General features: G+C 41.6%; 1 protein-coding gene across 4 annotated transcripts in view; it reads right to left on the reverse strand.

The window, feature by feature from the left end:
* CCDC57 (coiled-coil domain containing 57) overlaps positions 1 to 16,699 on the reverse strand; it is a 151,593-nt gene that overhangs the window by 76,958 nt on the left and 57,936 nt on the right. For all 4 annotated transcript variants that reach the window (XM_075071947.1, XM_075071946.1, XM_075071948.1 and 1 more), the window contains exons 8-12: positions 13,742 to 13,900; positions 10,673 to 10,835; positions 9,447 to 9,581; positions 4,238 to 4,466; positions 1,145 to 1,336 (exon numbers count right to left, since the gene is read on the reverse strand). In XM_075071947.1, the coding sequence (XP_074928048.1) occupies positions 1,145 to 1,336; positions 4,238 to 4,466; positions 9,447 to 9,581; positions 10,673 to 10,835; positions 13,742 to 13,900 (878 nt within the window). The remainder of the gene's footprint in view (positions 1 to 1,144; positions 1,337 to 4,237; positions 4,467 to 9,446; positions 9,582 to 10,672; positions 10,836 to 13,741; positions 13,901 to 16,699) is intronic.

Consider the following 16,699-nt stretch of genomic DNA (forward strand, 5'->3'; position numbering starts at 1 on the left):
CGCCACCAAATCAGGTATCCTTCTCCCCCGTAAACACCCCTCTCCCTGCCACTCCACCCCCCATTTCCCCTCTGTGATAACTCCTGTGAGCAGCTGTCTGGAGACATGTCATTGTCTGGAGAGGAGCCCCAGAGCACAAAACCCCATCCACTGCATCCACCAGGCAGAGCTCCTGCCTGCACCTGGGCTAGGAACAGGTTGTTCTAATCTCCCTGTGGCCCTGAGGAGTAAAGCTGGAGAGCACAGGATGTGGGGAGGAAGGTAATGGCAGCCCCCCTGCTGTTCACAAATCAGTGACTGGGATCTGCTCTCTCCTGACTCCCTGCCCGTGTCCCACCTCTGTGACAGAAAAGATGATTTTGGGATCCATGAATATTGGGGACCTTCCCTCTTCTCACTGGGCACCCCTTACCCATCACCCATCGTCCTCAGTGATAGCCTGTAAGAGTAGCTGGGCCCAGGGACATGCCCAAGACTTCAGGAGAACAAGCCTTGGAAAAGACACTTTTCCTACACACCCAAGGACTCACTAGGACTTTTGGAATTCACACTTGATATAAGAGGCCTCAGTGTAACCGTGAAAGTCACCAAAAGTAAACTATTTTTGTTTTCAAAATAAGTTTTATTTGTCCAACGGGCATTAGAGATAATGATTTCATAAACAATAAACTCTTACTTTTCTCTATTTGTTCTCTTTTTGCCCTCTTCCTGTTCCCCAATATTAACCCTGATATTCACGTAGAAAATGGTGAAGTTAATTTTTTACATTCCTCTTTGCCTGTTTATTAATTTTTTAGATAAACACTGCTAAATTCCCAGAAAACTAAATTATATGATATGACTACTATAGGGGGCAGAAAGGGCAGGTATGGAGTGAAGCGGAAGTGAGGAGGATTTGAGGGAGAGGATGGAGGAGTAGGTTGGAGCAAACAGCCAATTACCATAGGGCAGAGAAAAAGTCTGAGAACTTTCTGCAGTTTTAACTGGAATGTCAAGAGGGCTAAAAGTATGCTTTGGCTGCTTCTGCTCCTACCAGCAGGAGTCTGAGGCTGGTTTTCCTTTGCAGTTCTCCTACAAGGCCACATGGCAGGGAGGCACCAATTGGATCCTAATGGAGATTAATGTTGAAACATGTTTCTCTTACCACTAGTTTCCTGGAAATTGTGGGTGTGGAGCTGAGTGATGGGTGGAGCTGAATCGTGCTGAGTGCTCGATGGGTCATGGGATGGAGCAGATGATTTTTTGGAAAATTTAGATGCCTTTTCTAGTTGCTCTTCCATTATCCAATATTTGTGCTTTAACTTTCTTATTTCCTCTTCCAGGGATTGAACATAATCTACAAACATAAAAAAAACGGATCTTGGAAAAGGTATTTTAACTTAAACAAGCAATTAAATCATCGTGAGTTTGGCAGACCACTTGCTAGAGAATTTCCTTTTATCCAATCATACAATTCTAGAGTTAGAAGGGACCGCAAGGGTCATCTTAGTCTAACCTCTGCCAAAGTGCAGGATTTGTTGTGTCCAAGCCATCCAAGGCAGATGACTATCCAGCCTCCTTTTGAAAACCCCAGTGAAGAAGCTTCCATAGCCTCCCTAGGCGTCTGTTCCATTGTCCTACTCTTCTTACCAGTTAGGAATTTTTTCCTGAGATTTAATCGAAATCTGCTTTGCTGTAGTTTGAAACCATTGCCTTTTGTGGCAAAAGGAGAATGTTTCTCCATCTTTTTTATTGCAGCCTTTCAAGTATTTGAAGATCGCAATCATATCCCCCTTAATCTTCTCTTTTCCAAACTAAACAGACCCATTTCCTTCAGACTTTGCTCATTTGGGTTGCATTCCAACCCTTTGATCATCTTTGTCACTCACCTCTGGATCCTTTCCAGTTTCTCTACATCCTTTCTATACATTGGTGACCAAAATTGGAAATAGTACTCCAGTTGAGGCCTAACCAGCACCAAGTAGAGCAGAACTATCACTTCCCATGATCTTCATGCTATGCCTCTGTTAATGCAACCTAAAATTGCATTTTTTTTTTTGCAACAGGATTGCATTGCTGACATGTTGAGGTGGTGATCCACAACAACTCCCAGATCCTTCTTAGCAGTGCTGCTGCCAAGCCAGTTTCCCCCAATTCTGTATTTGTACATTTGATTTTTTCCCCTAAGTGTAGGACTTTACATTTGTCTTTGTTGAATTTCACTTTGTTGCCTATAGCCCAGTTCTCCAATTTAGCAAGATCTCTCTGAATTTTAGCTCTATCCTCCAAAGTGTTGGCAGCCCCCCCCTAGCTTTATGTCATCTGCAAACTTGATCAGTATGCTCTCAATATCTATATCTAGATCGATAATAAAAAATGTTGAACACTGGACTCAGAACAGATCCCTATGGAATCCCGCTTGAGACATTCTTCCAATCCAACAACCTGATTCCATTAATAGTTACTCTTTGTTTGCAGCTGTTTAACTAATTATGTATCCACTTAGTGGGAGTTCTGTCAAGCCTGCATTTCTTCAGTTTACTTGTCAGAATTGACACAGTCTCATATGCCAAAGCCTTGATGAAGTCCAGGTATATTATGTCCATCACATTCCCCCATCCACCAAATCAGTTGCCCTGTCAAAGAAGGAAATCAAGCTGGTTTTGCATGATTTGTTCTAGTGATCACCCCTTCATCCTCCACGTATTTGCAAACTGAATGTTTTATACATTGCTCTAGTAGCTTCCCAGGTATTAAAGTCAAGCTGACTAGTCTGTAGTTCCCCAGCTCCTCCTTTCCCCCCTCTTTTATAAAAGGGCATTACATTAGCCCTTCTCCAGTCTTCTGGGACCTCTCCTGTCATCCATAAGTTCACAAATATCATTGCCAGTGGCACCGAGAATTCTTCAGCTAATTCCTTCAGTACCCTCAGGTGAACAGCATCAGATCCAGCTGATAACAGTATTATATCCTCCAACTGCTGGAAACAGAAACAACTGAGCTTTGGCAGCTGCAAGCTTTATATATAGGAGGATGGTGTCAACAAAAAGGCTCCATGGTATTGTCTTCAGCTATTAGCAGGGAAGAACTACATGCACATATCAGCACTAGCATTGAAGACTGGAGAGAGAAATGTCCTTTAGAAATAATTAATAGAAATCTTTGACTGAACTGAGTAATCAAATTGTTTCACTAACAGAGTATAAATTAATAGGTAAAATAAGAGTTTATGTCTAATGAACACCTCTGCACATAATTAGCTCATCAATTCATATCTGCTTGGAAACAGCAAGGTTTAAAATAACTTAACTATTCATAACTATTCACAATGAAACCTCAAAGTTACAATAGAATAAACAGTCATTTTGGAGGAGAATGAAGCAGATGCAGGAGAATCTACTTTGCGGGGTCTGTCTGTTTTCTCAGATCCAGAAAATGGTCTGAGATGGCTTTGGAGTAATTCAGGGAACTCAGAAGTTGAAAGTTTAGCTAAGTGAGGCATATGCAGTGAACAAATATGCAGTGTTTAAAAAAAACTATACCATTTGTACCATGCATGTGCAAAAAGGCCATTAAAAGGCTCAAAACTTGTCAAATTTTCACCAAAACATTCAAATGCTTCTCTTTTGGGATGGTTATTTCCCTATCAAGTTACAGTTATCTTGCCTTCCCAAAGTTCAAAAAAAGTTCACAAGAATTTCTTTATGAAGGGGAAACTGTAGTTTTCATTCTCCTTATACTTAAAACAAACAAACAAAAAAACCCACACCGAACAATTTTGGCCCAAACTTTATTTTAGAAAATTTTTGGTAGAGACTATGCCTGCAAAACTGTAGCTCAAATGGTTAAATTTTCAGCAAGTTATGAGCTGGGGGTTGCAAATAAGATTTGCCAGTTATTTCTAACTATAGTGGTTGCTATCAGTTCCCCCTGTAATTTACATGTTCATTCACAACCCATGTATTCTTTTTTAAATTTCCTTTTGAGTGATGAGTATTTAAAATACACCTCTCACAGGTAATGTGAAAAGGAAAAGAAAAATGTAAACTGTGATACTAAAATGTTTCAAAATATAGACAGATAATATTCATTAAAGGGATACATTTAAAAATATCATTTTTCTTGCTTATGGCTATTACTTCTGTTAAATAAGATGAAAATAGTATTCTAAGGCAAGAACTGTGACTTAAGAGGAAAGTGTGAAATGCCATACAAAACTGCTGCAGAGTAGCACTTTCAACCCCGTTCTCTGTATTACCAGGAGTAAATATGACTGTAGCAGCCTTAGCATCAGCGGCAGTTTGCTGTGAGTATTGTATCTTTTCTTTCCTGGGGAACGAGGATGGTGTCTGATCACTGAGAGTCTCCATTTCTTTCCTCATTTCTGCAATAGCAACCCGCAGGCTGGTGTTCTGTTCCTTTAATCTTTGGATCTCTGTGGCAGAAAAATCTTTTCCAAGAACTCCTTTATTATCACCTAGAAACATCTGAAAAATAAAACAGTGACATGTTATTATCAGTGATAGAGTGTCTTCCAAACACAGCAAATAATAATCTGCTCAAGTTTAAAAAAAGTGTTAAGATCATATGGGAAGAGAACAGCTGAAAGAGGAAAATAATTAGGTAATTCTGGGAGTTACCTGAGAAAAAAGTACAACAGTTAGAACTGTGGTCAGATTTATTAAAATGACTGAAAGAAAAAGTAGATCAGTTTAACTGACAGAAATACACTCTTCCCCTCTCTATTCAATGGAGTTTTTATTTAAATAGGGTCAAATCAGAGACAAGAGAGAATGTTTTGCACAAATGGGTATAGTGTCTCTTGGAGGCAGAAAAGGAAAAAATTACAAATGTAAACAAATGTAACACTGAAAATCTCAGTAATAATTATTGGAATCAACTTACAATGAGGGAAAAATAAAAGCAGCCAGTATGAATGGAGAGTCAGCTGAGTTTCAGATATATATGGTGATGCAGTCTGCACTTTCTTATAAAGTTGCAGAAGTGACTCTAAGAAAGGTTACACAGTAACTAACTTTCCATCCTCAGTCCAGTTTTGTCCCCTCACCTTACTACTTCCTCAAAACAAATTCTTTCCACTTGAAATTTCTTGTGTAGAGAAATTTCTGCCAGAGGAGAATTTTTGAGAAAGTGTAAGATTAATAAATGTAACAAAATGCTTGGTTTAATTATGCTACTCTATGATATTTATAAGAAATGTTATGAGAATGTAAAATTTAAGTATTGAAGTTGAGGAGTGCTTGCATTTGGGTTTGTGGCTCATATGTGATGAATGGGCGGTGGTTTGCAGCAGAGGGCTTGTGATCCATATTAGAAACGTTGTGACACTGTGGTATGGCATTTTGGTAGTTGGGTATAAACAAGCTGTTGGATGGGCAAAGATGAGTATTGATGTGGGGCCAGAGTTAAGGCTGTTTGTATAACCTAAAGGGATAGATTCTCAACAGCTGAAAACTGCCATAGATCTATTGACTTCAATGGAGCTATGACAATTTACACCAGCCGAGGATCTGCCCTAGAATTTTATTCTTAATTTAGATTTTCAGGCTTTCAAATGTGCTTGTTGTTTTAAAATAGTAGAAATACTGTAATATTTTTTTCCTTCTTAATTGATATGTATTTGCAACCTTAACTCTATTTTCATGTATGTTGTGCCTGGGAATATATAAAAACTATTTTATAGTATTTTCTTTTATCTAAAAATTCTGTATCCTAGCTCCAGAAAATAGTAAACATGGTTAATACTGCTTTTTAATATATACACAGTTCTTCATGTTCTAGTCAAGGAGGACCTCATTTTCCAGGTTAACAAGTAGTGATGTGGTGCACCCTAGTGCCCAAATACATTCTTCACTTTCATCCTTCAGAAAGGCCTGTTATGAATAACAGTTCTGCCAAAATCTCAATGGGGTGAAGCAACAGATATTAGCAAAATCAGAAATCTCCTGTCCAGCTCCAGGAAAGTTCTCATATTTCTCAGTGATTTACAAGTTGATTAGAAGGATTTAAACCTAAAGCAGGGATCAGTAATACAGATGGCAGAGGTGTCCAAAGTTACACAAATAGCCAGAAAGTAGTGTTTAAGGATCAACTATGCTTGGGATATATTTCCCTGTTCTACTGCACTGCAGTCCTTAACACAATATAAAATATGAAAGTAGAAAAAAAATGAAAGTCTAAAATTAATGCACAACTGAATGTATCTTAGAAAGATGTATTATTAGGCTTATTCGTATTAGATGTACAGCTACATTATGAAAAAATATGCTGGGGATATGGTTCTCCATTTTTCTTCAGTATTCTAACAGACAAGTCTCTTCCCAACTTTCTAAATCCTACCTGCAGATTTCTTCACCACATGGTTTTTCATGTCCGATTTATTCTATTTTAATATTTACAGCACAATTTTAAGCATTGCTGAAAGACTCTTTATTGCCTGCTTCCTCATTTAGAGTACAGCAATCACAAAAATGCTTTCCTTTGGAATATTTGCAGATTTTAAAATTTTCCTTCTGCTCTCTCAATCTGCGATTCTCGACAGTCTCCCAAATTTATATTCAGTCATAGGTGGCATAATTATGTAAATACACATGACAAGCCTGTCCCTTAACTGTTACTTGCAGCTGTGGAATGATATTTGTCTACCCCGTCACAATGAAAATTATAAAATACTAATTTAATATTTCCAACAGAATTTAATATCTTTCAGGTCTTTAGCACATGCCATTCAAAGGCAAAAATTATTCTCTGAACATTATAATTCCTTCCACTGTAATATTCAGACAAGAAGCCAAATCTCTGTCTACACACAGTTTATGTGCCTGCTTTCTATTTCTGGTCATATACGAGCTGGGCCAGAGCCAAGTATCTGTGGACTGCAAGCTTCAAGGACAGAAAACAGCAAGAATGATTTTGCAATACTAAAAGGCCACTTTACTTCAACAAGGGACGGGAAATATACAATCCTTCAAGGAAAGCCACAATGCCATATTAATATAAGATTAGAAGTACAGGATATGAGAAAGGGGCTGGGGAGGAGCCAACCACTTCATCTTTGTCCACAACAAATTTTAATACCATATTACCACCTAATGAAAACACACTTTCATTTATAATCCATTTTTCTAGCTAACTGTAGAAATAAATTGAGAAAAATAGTACATTCCTCCTAAGATCCTCAAAAGGAATGATTCCTTATAAAATTTTTGGTGGGGCTCAGAGGCCAGGGGTATGAGAAGCAGAGCTCTCTAAATTGCAGTCTGGGAGCAAAAACCTCCAGTAGGAGAAAATACCTGCCATACCCCCATCATACCTGGTGCATGGGGTCGCAAGGCCACTCAAGGATAGAAAGTTTGCAGATGATACCAAGGTGGGAGGGGTTGGAAGTGCTTTGGAGAATAAGATTAAAATTCAAAATAATCTGGACAAATTGGACAATATGATATAATATAAACAGGATGAAATTCAATAAGGACAAACGCAAAGTACTCAACTTAGGAAGGAACAATCAGTTGCACACATACAAAATGGGAAATGACTGCCTAGGAAGGAGTACTGTGGAAAGGGATCTGGGAGTCATAGTGGAGCACAAGCTAAATATGAGTCAACAGTGTAACACTGTTGCCAAAAAAGCAAACATCATTCTGCAGGACTGTTATAAGCAAGACACAAGTAGTAATTCTTTCATTCTACTCCATGCTGATTAGGCCTCAACTGGAGTATTGTGTCCAATTCTGAGCGCCACCTGTCAGGAAAGGTCTAGACAAATTGGAGAAAATCCAGGAGGAGAGCAATAAAAATGTCTAGAAAACAGAACCAATGAGGAAATATTGGAAAAAAAATTGGTTTGTTTAGTCTGGAGAAGAGAAGACTGAGAGGGGACATGAAGAACAGAAAGAAGAGAGTGAAAAATTGTTCTCATTAGCCTCTGAGGATAGGATTAGAAGCAATTGGCTTAAATTGCAGCAAGGGAGGTGTAGGTTGGACATTAGGAAAGACTTCCTGTAAGGATAGTTAAGTACGGGAACAAATTGTCTATGGAGGTTGTGGAATCTCCATCACTGGAAGTTTTTAAGAACAGGTTAGACAAACATCTGTCAGGAATGATCTAGTTATTACCTAGTCCTGCCTTGAGTGCATGGGACTGGACTATGACCTCTTGAGGTCCCTTCCAGTCCTATACTTCCATTATTCAGGGAAAAAAACTCAGAGAATCATTCTTCCATGCATAAGCGCTGGACTATATGCGCTCATGGGGGACCAGGCCCCAACAATATTCTGGAAAGAAGGCCCAGCCCTACCAATGTTTAAGCCAACAGTGCAACCAGAAGAGGGGATCCAGGTTACTTACTGGGACACCCCAAATTTGAGTGGCACTGGGGGTATCTGAGTGGCACTGTGACCCCATGCACCAAGTATGCTGGAGGTATGGCAGGTATTTTTCTCCTATTTGGGGGGGTTTTGCCCCCCAGACTCTAATCATAGGAGGCGCTGTCCCTTGCACCCCTGACCTCTGGGCCTCACTAAAAATTTTACAAATGCAGCACCTGTGCTTCCATGTGATGGGATGACGACTATTGCCCTAAGTCCCACTGTGCTTAAGTACATTTGCAACTGAGCCCTATGTTTGCAAATTGGATTTCCTGCTGAGACGATTTAGTAAAATGGCAGCTCTTAATGGGAGACGGTAACTGAGATATTAAAACAGCAGCAGGCATTCTAAAAGATTTTGCAATTTCATATAATTTTAAATTACTCATTTAAGACCAACATAACCTTAAAATCTGCACTGTGACAATCCTGGAGCAGAACAGAGAATCACAATTCTCTCTGCTCCTCCTTTGCTTTGAGGAAGAAGAAAATTACTTTGCCCCTTTTCTTGGAGCAGTTTACCTCCCCTGTACACCTGGCATAATACTTTGGCCAGTGAGTGATTGGGGCAGTCAGGGCTCCTCCCCATCCCTGTCCACTTGTTCAAAGTAATGGAAGAGCAGCCTCTTCTGTCCTTCCTATAGCCAGAATCTAAATCTGAGCAGGATTAAACAAGGGAGTAAGAAAGGGTCCATTGCATGACTGAATAAGGCCAATGATAATCTAGCCCTTAGTTACCCAAGCTGTTCACATTAATCACTGCATTTTCCTTTAAAAGGATAATACCCCAAAATGAATTGTGGGGGTCTCTGACAGTCCTTTCCAGTGCATACATTACACCTGTTAAATGGAATATCTTCTATGGTATACATTGACCATAGGTACAGATACTTAACACATTTGTAGGCTAGTGTAAACACCCCTGTACATTTTGTTTCAGGCTGGAAATGTTTGTACCTCAAATTAACATGCAATCAATCAACTTGAGGTATACAAATTTAGTGAAGACAAGCCCCACATAGCTGGCTGTATCAGAATGAATTCAACCAAAGACAAGACAATAAGTGTTGTCTAACCTGTTTCTCTCCTTCAGGCAATATACCATGTTTCTGAAGTGCCTGCACTGCTTGGTCTCTTTCAACGGTCAAAGCAGACAGGACTGTTTCCATTTCACACAGCTTCTGTTCCTTCTCTTGTAGCTGAGCTGTAACCTACAAAACACAAAAATTACTGCGTCTTAAGTAACAGTAACAGACAGTGCAGAGCTATTAGAAGGGAGGAACAATGGTCTTCTGGTTCAATCACATGACAGGAAATCAAGAAACGTGTTCTATTTCTGGCTCTGCCACAGACCTCCTGTGTGACCCTGAAAAAGTCACTTAACTTCCCTGTGCCTCAACTTCCTAACCTGTACAAGTGACAACAACAATAATTTGCCTCCCAGACATTCACTAATGTCTATAAAGCACTTGGGATACAGAGTGGTGTTATAAAACACCAGGATTAAAGTTTACTTTTTAAAATAGTAAACAGGTCATTTCATTATACTCACATGGTTACTTGGAATTGGCCACTGACAACCATCGCCAGTACATTCTGTAAAATCTCTGAACAAGAAGAGTGTCTGCAATGTAGTCCACTCTACATGGGACTACACTTTAAAACCATCCAGAGACTGAAGCTGGTGCAAAATCCAATGGCTTGCTTCATGAACAGGTGATATTGCTGGAAGAATATGACACCAGTGCTCTGGGACCTACACTGGCTCCCCATTGGTTTCCAGGCGGAATTTATGTACCTGAGGAATCGCTTCTCTTTCCGTGCCATACTGACACAGCTGGGGTATTCAACCTGAACCCCTTTCATTAGAAAAGAGAAAAAGGTGGCTGGCAGAGTGTTCTCCATGAGGGCTCCAAGACCTAGCACTTGCTCCCTTCACTTGATCCAACATATCTTGAATTTGGGCGACTTCCTGGAAACACTGCAAAATAAATCTGTGTGATAGGCTCTGGGGAGAATTCTGAGGGTAAGCTTCCCATAATGATGAAGGAATAGAAAAGAGTATTTGTAGGTATCTGGCTGTCTGAATTCCTGTTGAAATGATTACTTTAATGCTGCTGGGATTTTATTTATTGTTTTATTAATGATGTTCAGGTGCCTACAGCCTTGGACAGGGTATCTTTTTTATTATTTTAAATCCAAGTAAATAGTCTTTAGAATAACAGAAATGTAAGGCTGGAAGGACCTTGAGAGTGATGAAACCACTCAGTACAGACCAAAGTCAATTTGATTTAATAATGACCTGGTCCCTTGCTGTTGACAGGCTCTGTATTAGATCCTCTGATTTCTGATACTGATTTCTTTCAGCATTTTCACAGTGCCGCTGCCAGTCCAGTTCCGCTTGCACTTTAGCCCGTTCCAGAATCTGCTCTCGTTCTGCTGCCAGAGACAGTTGCTGCTTATACCTATGACACAGAGGACCAGCGTGAATTTTTTTCCCGTTCCCTGAATTTCTAGTTCAATTACTAAGAGATCATTGAACTGGAGAAACAACATAGTATGTCCAATACCTGAAGCTCTGGTGCTGAAGGGAGATTTTAATTACTGAAACATACAATGGGTAATTAACTAACACTCTGAACTCTGTAGCGGGCAACTTGTTGTTTCAAAGAGCGTGGAAGATAATCTGAGAACAGGAGTACTTGTGGGACCTTAGAGACTAACAAATTTATTTGAGCATAAGCTTTCATGGGCTACAGCCCACTTCATCGGATGCATGCAGTGGAAAATAGAGTAAGAAGATACATAAACATGTATATGTGTGTGTGTATATATATATATATACACACACACACACACACACACAGAACATAAAACAATGATTGTTACCATACACACTCTAAGGAGAGTGATCAGTTAAGGTGAGCTATTACCAGCAGGAGAGAAAAAAACTTTTTGTACTGGTAATCAAAATGGTCCATTTGCAGCAGTTGACAAGAAGTTGTGAGGAACCAGGGGGCAGAGGGAGAGAAATAAACATGGGGAAATAGTTTTAACTGTGTGTAATGACCCATCCACTCCCAGTCTTTATTTAAGTCTAATTTAAAAGGTGTCCATTTTGCAAATTAATTCCAATTTAGCAGTCTCTCATTAGAGTGTTTTTGAAGTTTTTTTGTTGTAATATTGCAACTTTTAGGTCTGTAATCAAGTGACCAGGGAGATTGAAGCGTTCTCCAACTGGTTTTTGAATGTTATAATTCTTGACATCTGATTTGTGTCCATTTATTTTTTTATGTAGAGACTGTCTGGAAGAGTACCCAGAAGTCACCTACTACAGGACAGAACCAACAAAGAAAGTAACAGAACGCCAGTAGCCGTCACCTTCAGACCCCAACTAAAACTTCTCCAGCGCATCATCAAGGATCTACAACCTATCCTGAAGGACAATCCATCACTCCCACAGATCTTGGGAGACAGGCCAGTCCTTGCTTATAGACAGCCCCCCAACCTGAAGCAAATCCTCACCAGCAACCAGAGACCACACAATAAAGACACTAACCCAGGAACCTATCCTTGCAACAAAGCCCGTTGCCAACTCTGTCCACATATCTATTCAGGGGACACCATCATAGGACCTAATCACATCAGTCACACTATCATACACTAACTATATTCGTTTACCGGCACATCTACCAATGTGATATATCCCATCATGTGCCAGCAATGTCCCTCTGCCATGTACATTGGCCAAACCGGACAGTCTCTACGTAAAAGAATAAATGGACACAAATCAGACATCAAGAATTATAATATTCAAAAACTAATCACAAAAAAAAACCCCTTCAAAAACAGAATCCAACGAGAAACTGTAAAACTGGAATTAATTTACAAAATGGACACCATTAAATTAGGCTTGAATAAAGACTGGGAGTAGATGAGTCACTACACAAACTAAACTATTTCCCCATGCTAATTTCCCCCTACTGTTACTCACACCTTCTTGTCAAGCTATTATCAGCAGGAGAAAAAAAGCTACCTTATTCGATTAGTCTCATTAGAGTTGGTATGGCAACACCCATTATTTTTCAATTTTTTAGTCTCTAAGGTGCCACAAGTACTCCTGTTCTTTTTGCGGATACAGACTAACACGGCTGCTACTCTGAAATCTGAGGAGAGGCAATTTTGGATTTTATATGCACTTGGAAGGGAACTAATTAGGGTATTGATAGTAAAGGAGAACTCGGAGTACATACCAATCAGTTTGGTGAATTTACAAAACTGAGAAAGAAAAATATAAAGAAGTAGTTAGACAAAGTTATACCTATTCTATAAAGAACAACTAGAGAAATGAAGGGAACTATTGGATAAGGTGCCATGAACAGAAGCTTTAATGGGGAAAGTAGTAAGTGAAGGATGGAAGATCCTACAGGATATTGTACCACAAAGGCAGCACAGAGGTAAGGCTAATAGGTCATAAAAGAAAATAGTTATGTATACTGCTGAAATTAATACTGGGATTATACAAGAAATGGGAAAGGAGAGCGTAGAGATAAGGTAGAGTATAGTGTTCATGGATAGTAAATCAACTTGTAGAAATGAATTCAAAATGGCAAAAAAATTGTTAGCTGAATGGGTAAATGAAATGCGAAGAAATTACAACCATGGAAAAAAACTAGGTTGTGTGAAATATAATACGACTCTGGTTAAACAAAGATGGAGACAACAGAGAAACTCCAGGATGATTGAAGTACTAATTAACTGTGATTTTTCTTCCATTTGTAATGTAACAGAAAAGTAAAATGAGACACATTGAGAATGGAATATAATTGATGCTCAGGTTAACCAGGACACATGGTTAACAAGGGATAGTAAAAGAATCAGACTTAAGGGTGGGATTTTCCAGACCACTCAGCATTGACTAAATGCTGCTCCCACTGAAATCAACGCCAAAATTCTCATTGATTTAAATGGCACCGAGGGTAGGTCCAATCACTTGGGGTATGTCTACACTGCAAGTGGGAGCAAGCCTTTCAGTTCAGATAGACAGACTTACACTAGTGGGGGCTTGAGCTAGTGTGCTAAAAATAGCAGTGTGGATGCTGTGGCTTGGGCTGCAGCTTGGGGTCTCAAGACCATCTGATCCTCTGGGTTTGAGCTGGGGTGGCCAGCTCATGTCTTCGCTGAAGCTGCAGCATCCACTGTGCTATTTTTAGGGTGCTAGCTGCAAGTCTGTCCACTTGGGCTAGAAGGCTCGCTCCCAGCTACAGTCAAGACATATCCTGAGAGCTTTTAAAATACCCACTCTAAATATTTATCCCTAAACAAAAACATTCAGGAGTCAAAGGTTTAGCAATCCCTTAGAATCCCTTACCTTTCTACATCCTGCTGGAATCTGATCAATTCTGTCCTCAGCTTCACCTCCTCCTCATGCAATGACTGAATTTGAAGGTCTTTAGAAACAGTCTCTTTGGAGATCTGAGCTAGATGAGAATCCCAGCTTGCTTTCAGTGTTGTTAGCTCTCCTTGAAGCCTATACAAAGTATATAAAAAACATACTTCTACAAACAAAATATCTTTTTTCTTTTTAAGACAGCAAGCAAGTCTTATTCAAAGAAACGGATTCTATTAAATACATGTCTACTATTATCCTCCTAAAAGTTACATTTTGCAAATATACCAAAGCAATATTAATATTAATGATGATTTCTCTAAAAAACACAGAAATTAATAGAAGACTTTCAGTGAAGAAGACTGAGGACTGTTTTATGACAAATCTTTGTTGAGACAAATGTGTGCTTGCAAATTGTGTACTATCAAATGTGTAGAAAAATGGAGGCACCCTAGACAAAAAGGCTCATGTTGTTCCAGCTGCAGTCTTCCAAGCCAAGGGAAGCCTTAAAACAGGCTCCCTAGCCAAAGAGGCTCATTTCTAACATTAAGTTATTGTCTCCCTGAATTATCTCAGCTGTTATTTTCTCAATATCAGTCCACATTTCCAATATTCACACAGCTCAGAGTCCATATAAGGAGGTTGACAAGAAGTTCAAAAAGAGGAAAGGACGGTAAATCCTAGGCCAGCAGAAAAGACTCTGGTATTTACTTATCTTACCGTTTAAAGTGTTACTGTGGACACCAAGCCCACTTTCTTCCCTCTTACCTTTCTTCTATCCTATTTCCACAACCAGTATTAAATTTATCCCCAACATTCACCAGGGGATATGCTACTTTTCAAGAAACAACATTCCAGTACAGTAGTTAAAGGGGATCAAAAGATCCTAGTATGTCTTAGGGATCTGGCACACAAGGGAGATGCCAAACCCAAAAGGCAAACACATCCAACACTCCCTGATCACCTCAATACCAGACATGATGGGCACAAGAAAAGACTAATCCATCTCTGTGACTCTACCTGTGACCATCTCTCTGGAGAAGGGACATCTGGAGCATACAATCTGAAACTCAGGTTCATGCTGATTATATGCAAAGTAGTAACAGTTCTATTGACGACCCATCAACAACTTAATATCAGCCAAGACACGTGACCTCAATGACTGTCAGCAGAATTTGGCTGGATGATTGTGTCAGTCACATGCTGCTCATCTCTGCCTGTCTGCTATTGGTATATCTCAGGCTCAGAGAGGGGAGGGCAGGTAGAATGACCATAGAATCATAAGACTGGAAGGGACCTCGAGAGGTCATCTAGTCCAGTTCTGCCATGAGTGCAGGGGACTAAGTATTATCTAGACCAGGGGTCGGCAACCTTTCAGAAGTGGTGTGCCGAGTCTTCATTTATTCACTCTAATTTAAGGTTTTGTATTACCAGCACGCATTTTAAAGTTTTTAGAAGGTTTCTCTCTATAAGTCTATAAACTATTGTTGTATGTAAAGTAAACATTTTTTAAAATGTTTAAGAAGCTTCATTTAAAATTATATTAAAATGCAGATCTTATCAGTTTAGTGTAGTGGTTCTTAACCTGGGGTGCACACCCCTCCGACGAAGGGCCGGTACACCCTAGGCAAAACTTCCACCTTGCGTCCCCCCCCCCCTTGCACATTGGTTCATTGAGAGGCAAATCCCAATGAGCCTTTTTATAGCTCCCAGGGGCGAGCCATGCCCAGGGGCTGCTCCCCAGACCAGGTTCCCCCCTCCCTGCCCTCTGAACTCCCTTGGAGGGTGCACAGCACCCCCGTGAACCCTCCTCACCCCACCCCACTAGTCCATTCACTGGCTTTGCCGGACTTGGGCCACTGCAGCAGCTCGGCAGGGAGGAGCCGCCTTCCGGAGGAACCGGAGAGCCAGAGTGTCCCGCTTGCGGCAGCAGCGAGCCCCAGCCATGAAGGAGCTGGTGCAGTGCAGGGGGGCAGCAGCCCTGCAAAGGCAGCAGCAGCGCCAGCGGGGAGCAGCTGAGCCATTCCCACCCCTCCTGCTCAGACTGTGGCCTGGCGCCCACCAGATGCTCCTGCAGGCTGCAATGGATGTATGTGGGCACCAGCCCCCATGCACCCCCCAGCTCCCCCCCTCGCCTAGAGTTACCATATTTCAACAATCAAAAAAGAGAGGAGAGCCCTGCCCTAGCCCCACCACCATCCACTCCCTCCCACTTCCCACCTCGACTGCCTCCGTCAGAACCCCCAACCACCCCCACTCCTTGCCCCCTGACTGCCCCCTTCTGAGACCTCCACACACACTAACTGCCCCCCTAGGGCCCTACCCGCCCCCTGATTGCCCCAACCCTTATCCACACCCCCACTCCCAGACAGACCCTTGGGACTCCCACACCTCATCCAACCACTCCCCACCCCCTGAGAGACACCCCCTCCAGAACTCCCGACCCATCCAATCCTCCCCCTGCTCCCTGACTTCCCCCGGGGCTCCCCTTACCATGCCCATGCCAATCAGATGCTGGCTCCACGTGGAGTGCTGAGGCAGCGGGAGGGGGGGGGAGCTGTGGGAGGGGCAGGGGCGGCGGCTCACACTTCCAGGAGCCGTAGAACCTGAGCGCGGTGAGGGGGGAGCCAGAGGGTGCGCCTGCCCGGGCTGCGGCCTGGTGCCCTCCCTGTGGGGCTCCTGCAGCGGATGCATGCAGGCAGCAGTCCTCGTGCACCCCTCAGCTCCCTCCTGCTGCGCTCGGGCTGTGCAGCTCCCGGGAGTGTGAGCTGCCACTCCTCCTGCAGCAGGCTCAGGGCCCCACGCCCCAGTGGCTCACGCTCCCAGGAGCCATGGAATCCGAGCGCAGGGAGCGGGGAGCCAGGGGGTGCGCCTGCCTTGGGTACAGCATCTCTGAAGACCAGTACATGGTAGAGCTGAGGTCACAGCTCAGTGGACCCT

The sequence above is a fragment of the Chelonoidis abingdonii genome, chromosome 13, assembly GCF_003597395.2.
Source record: "Chelonoidis abingdonii isolate Lonesome George chromosome 13, CheloAbing_2.0, whole genome shotgun sequence".
NCBI classification, from domain to species: domain Eukaryota; kingdom Metazoa; phylum Chordata; order Testudines; family Testudinidae; genus Chelonoidis; species Chelonoidis abingdonii.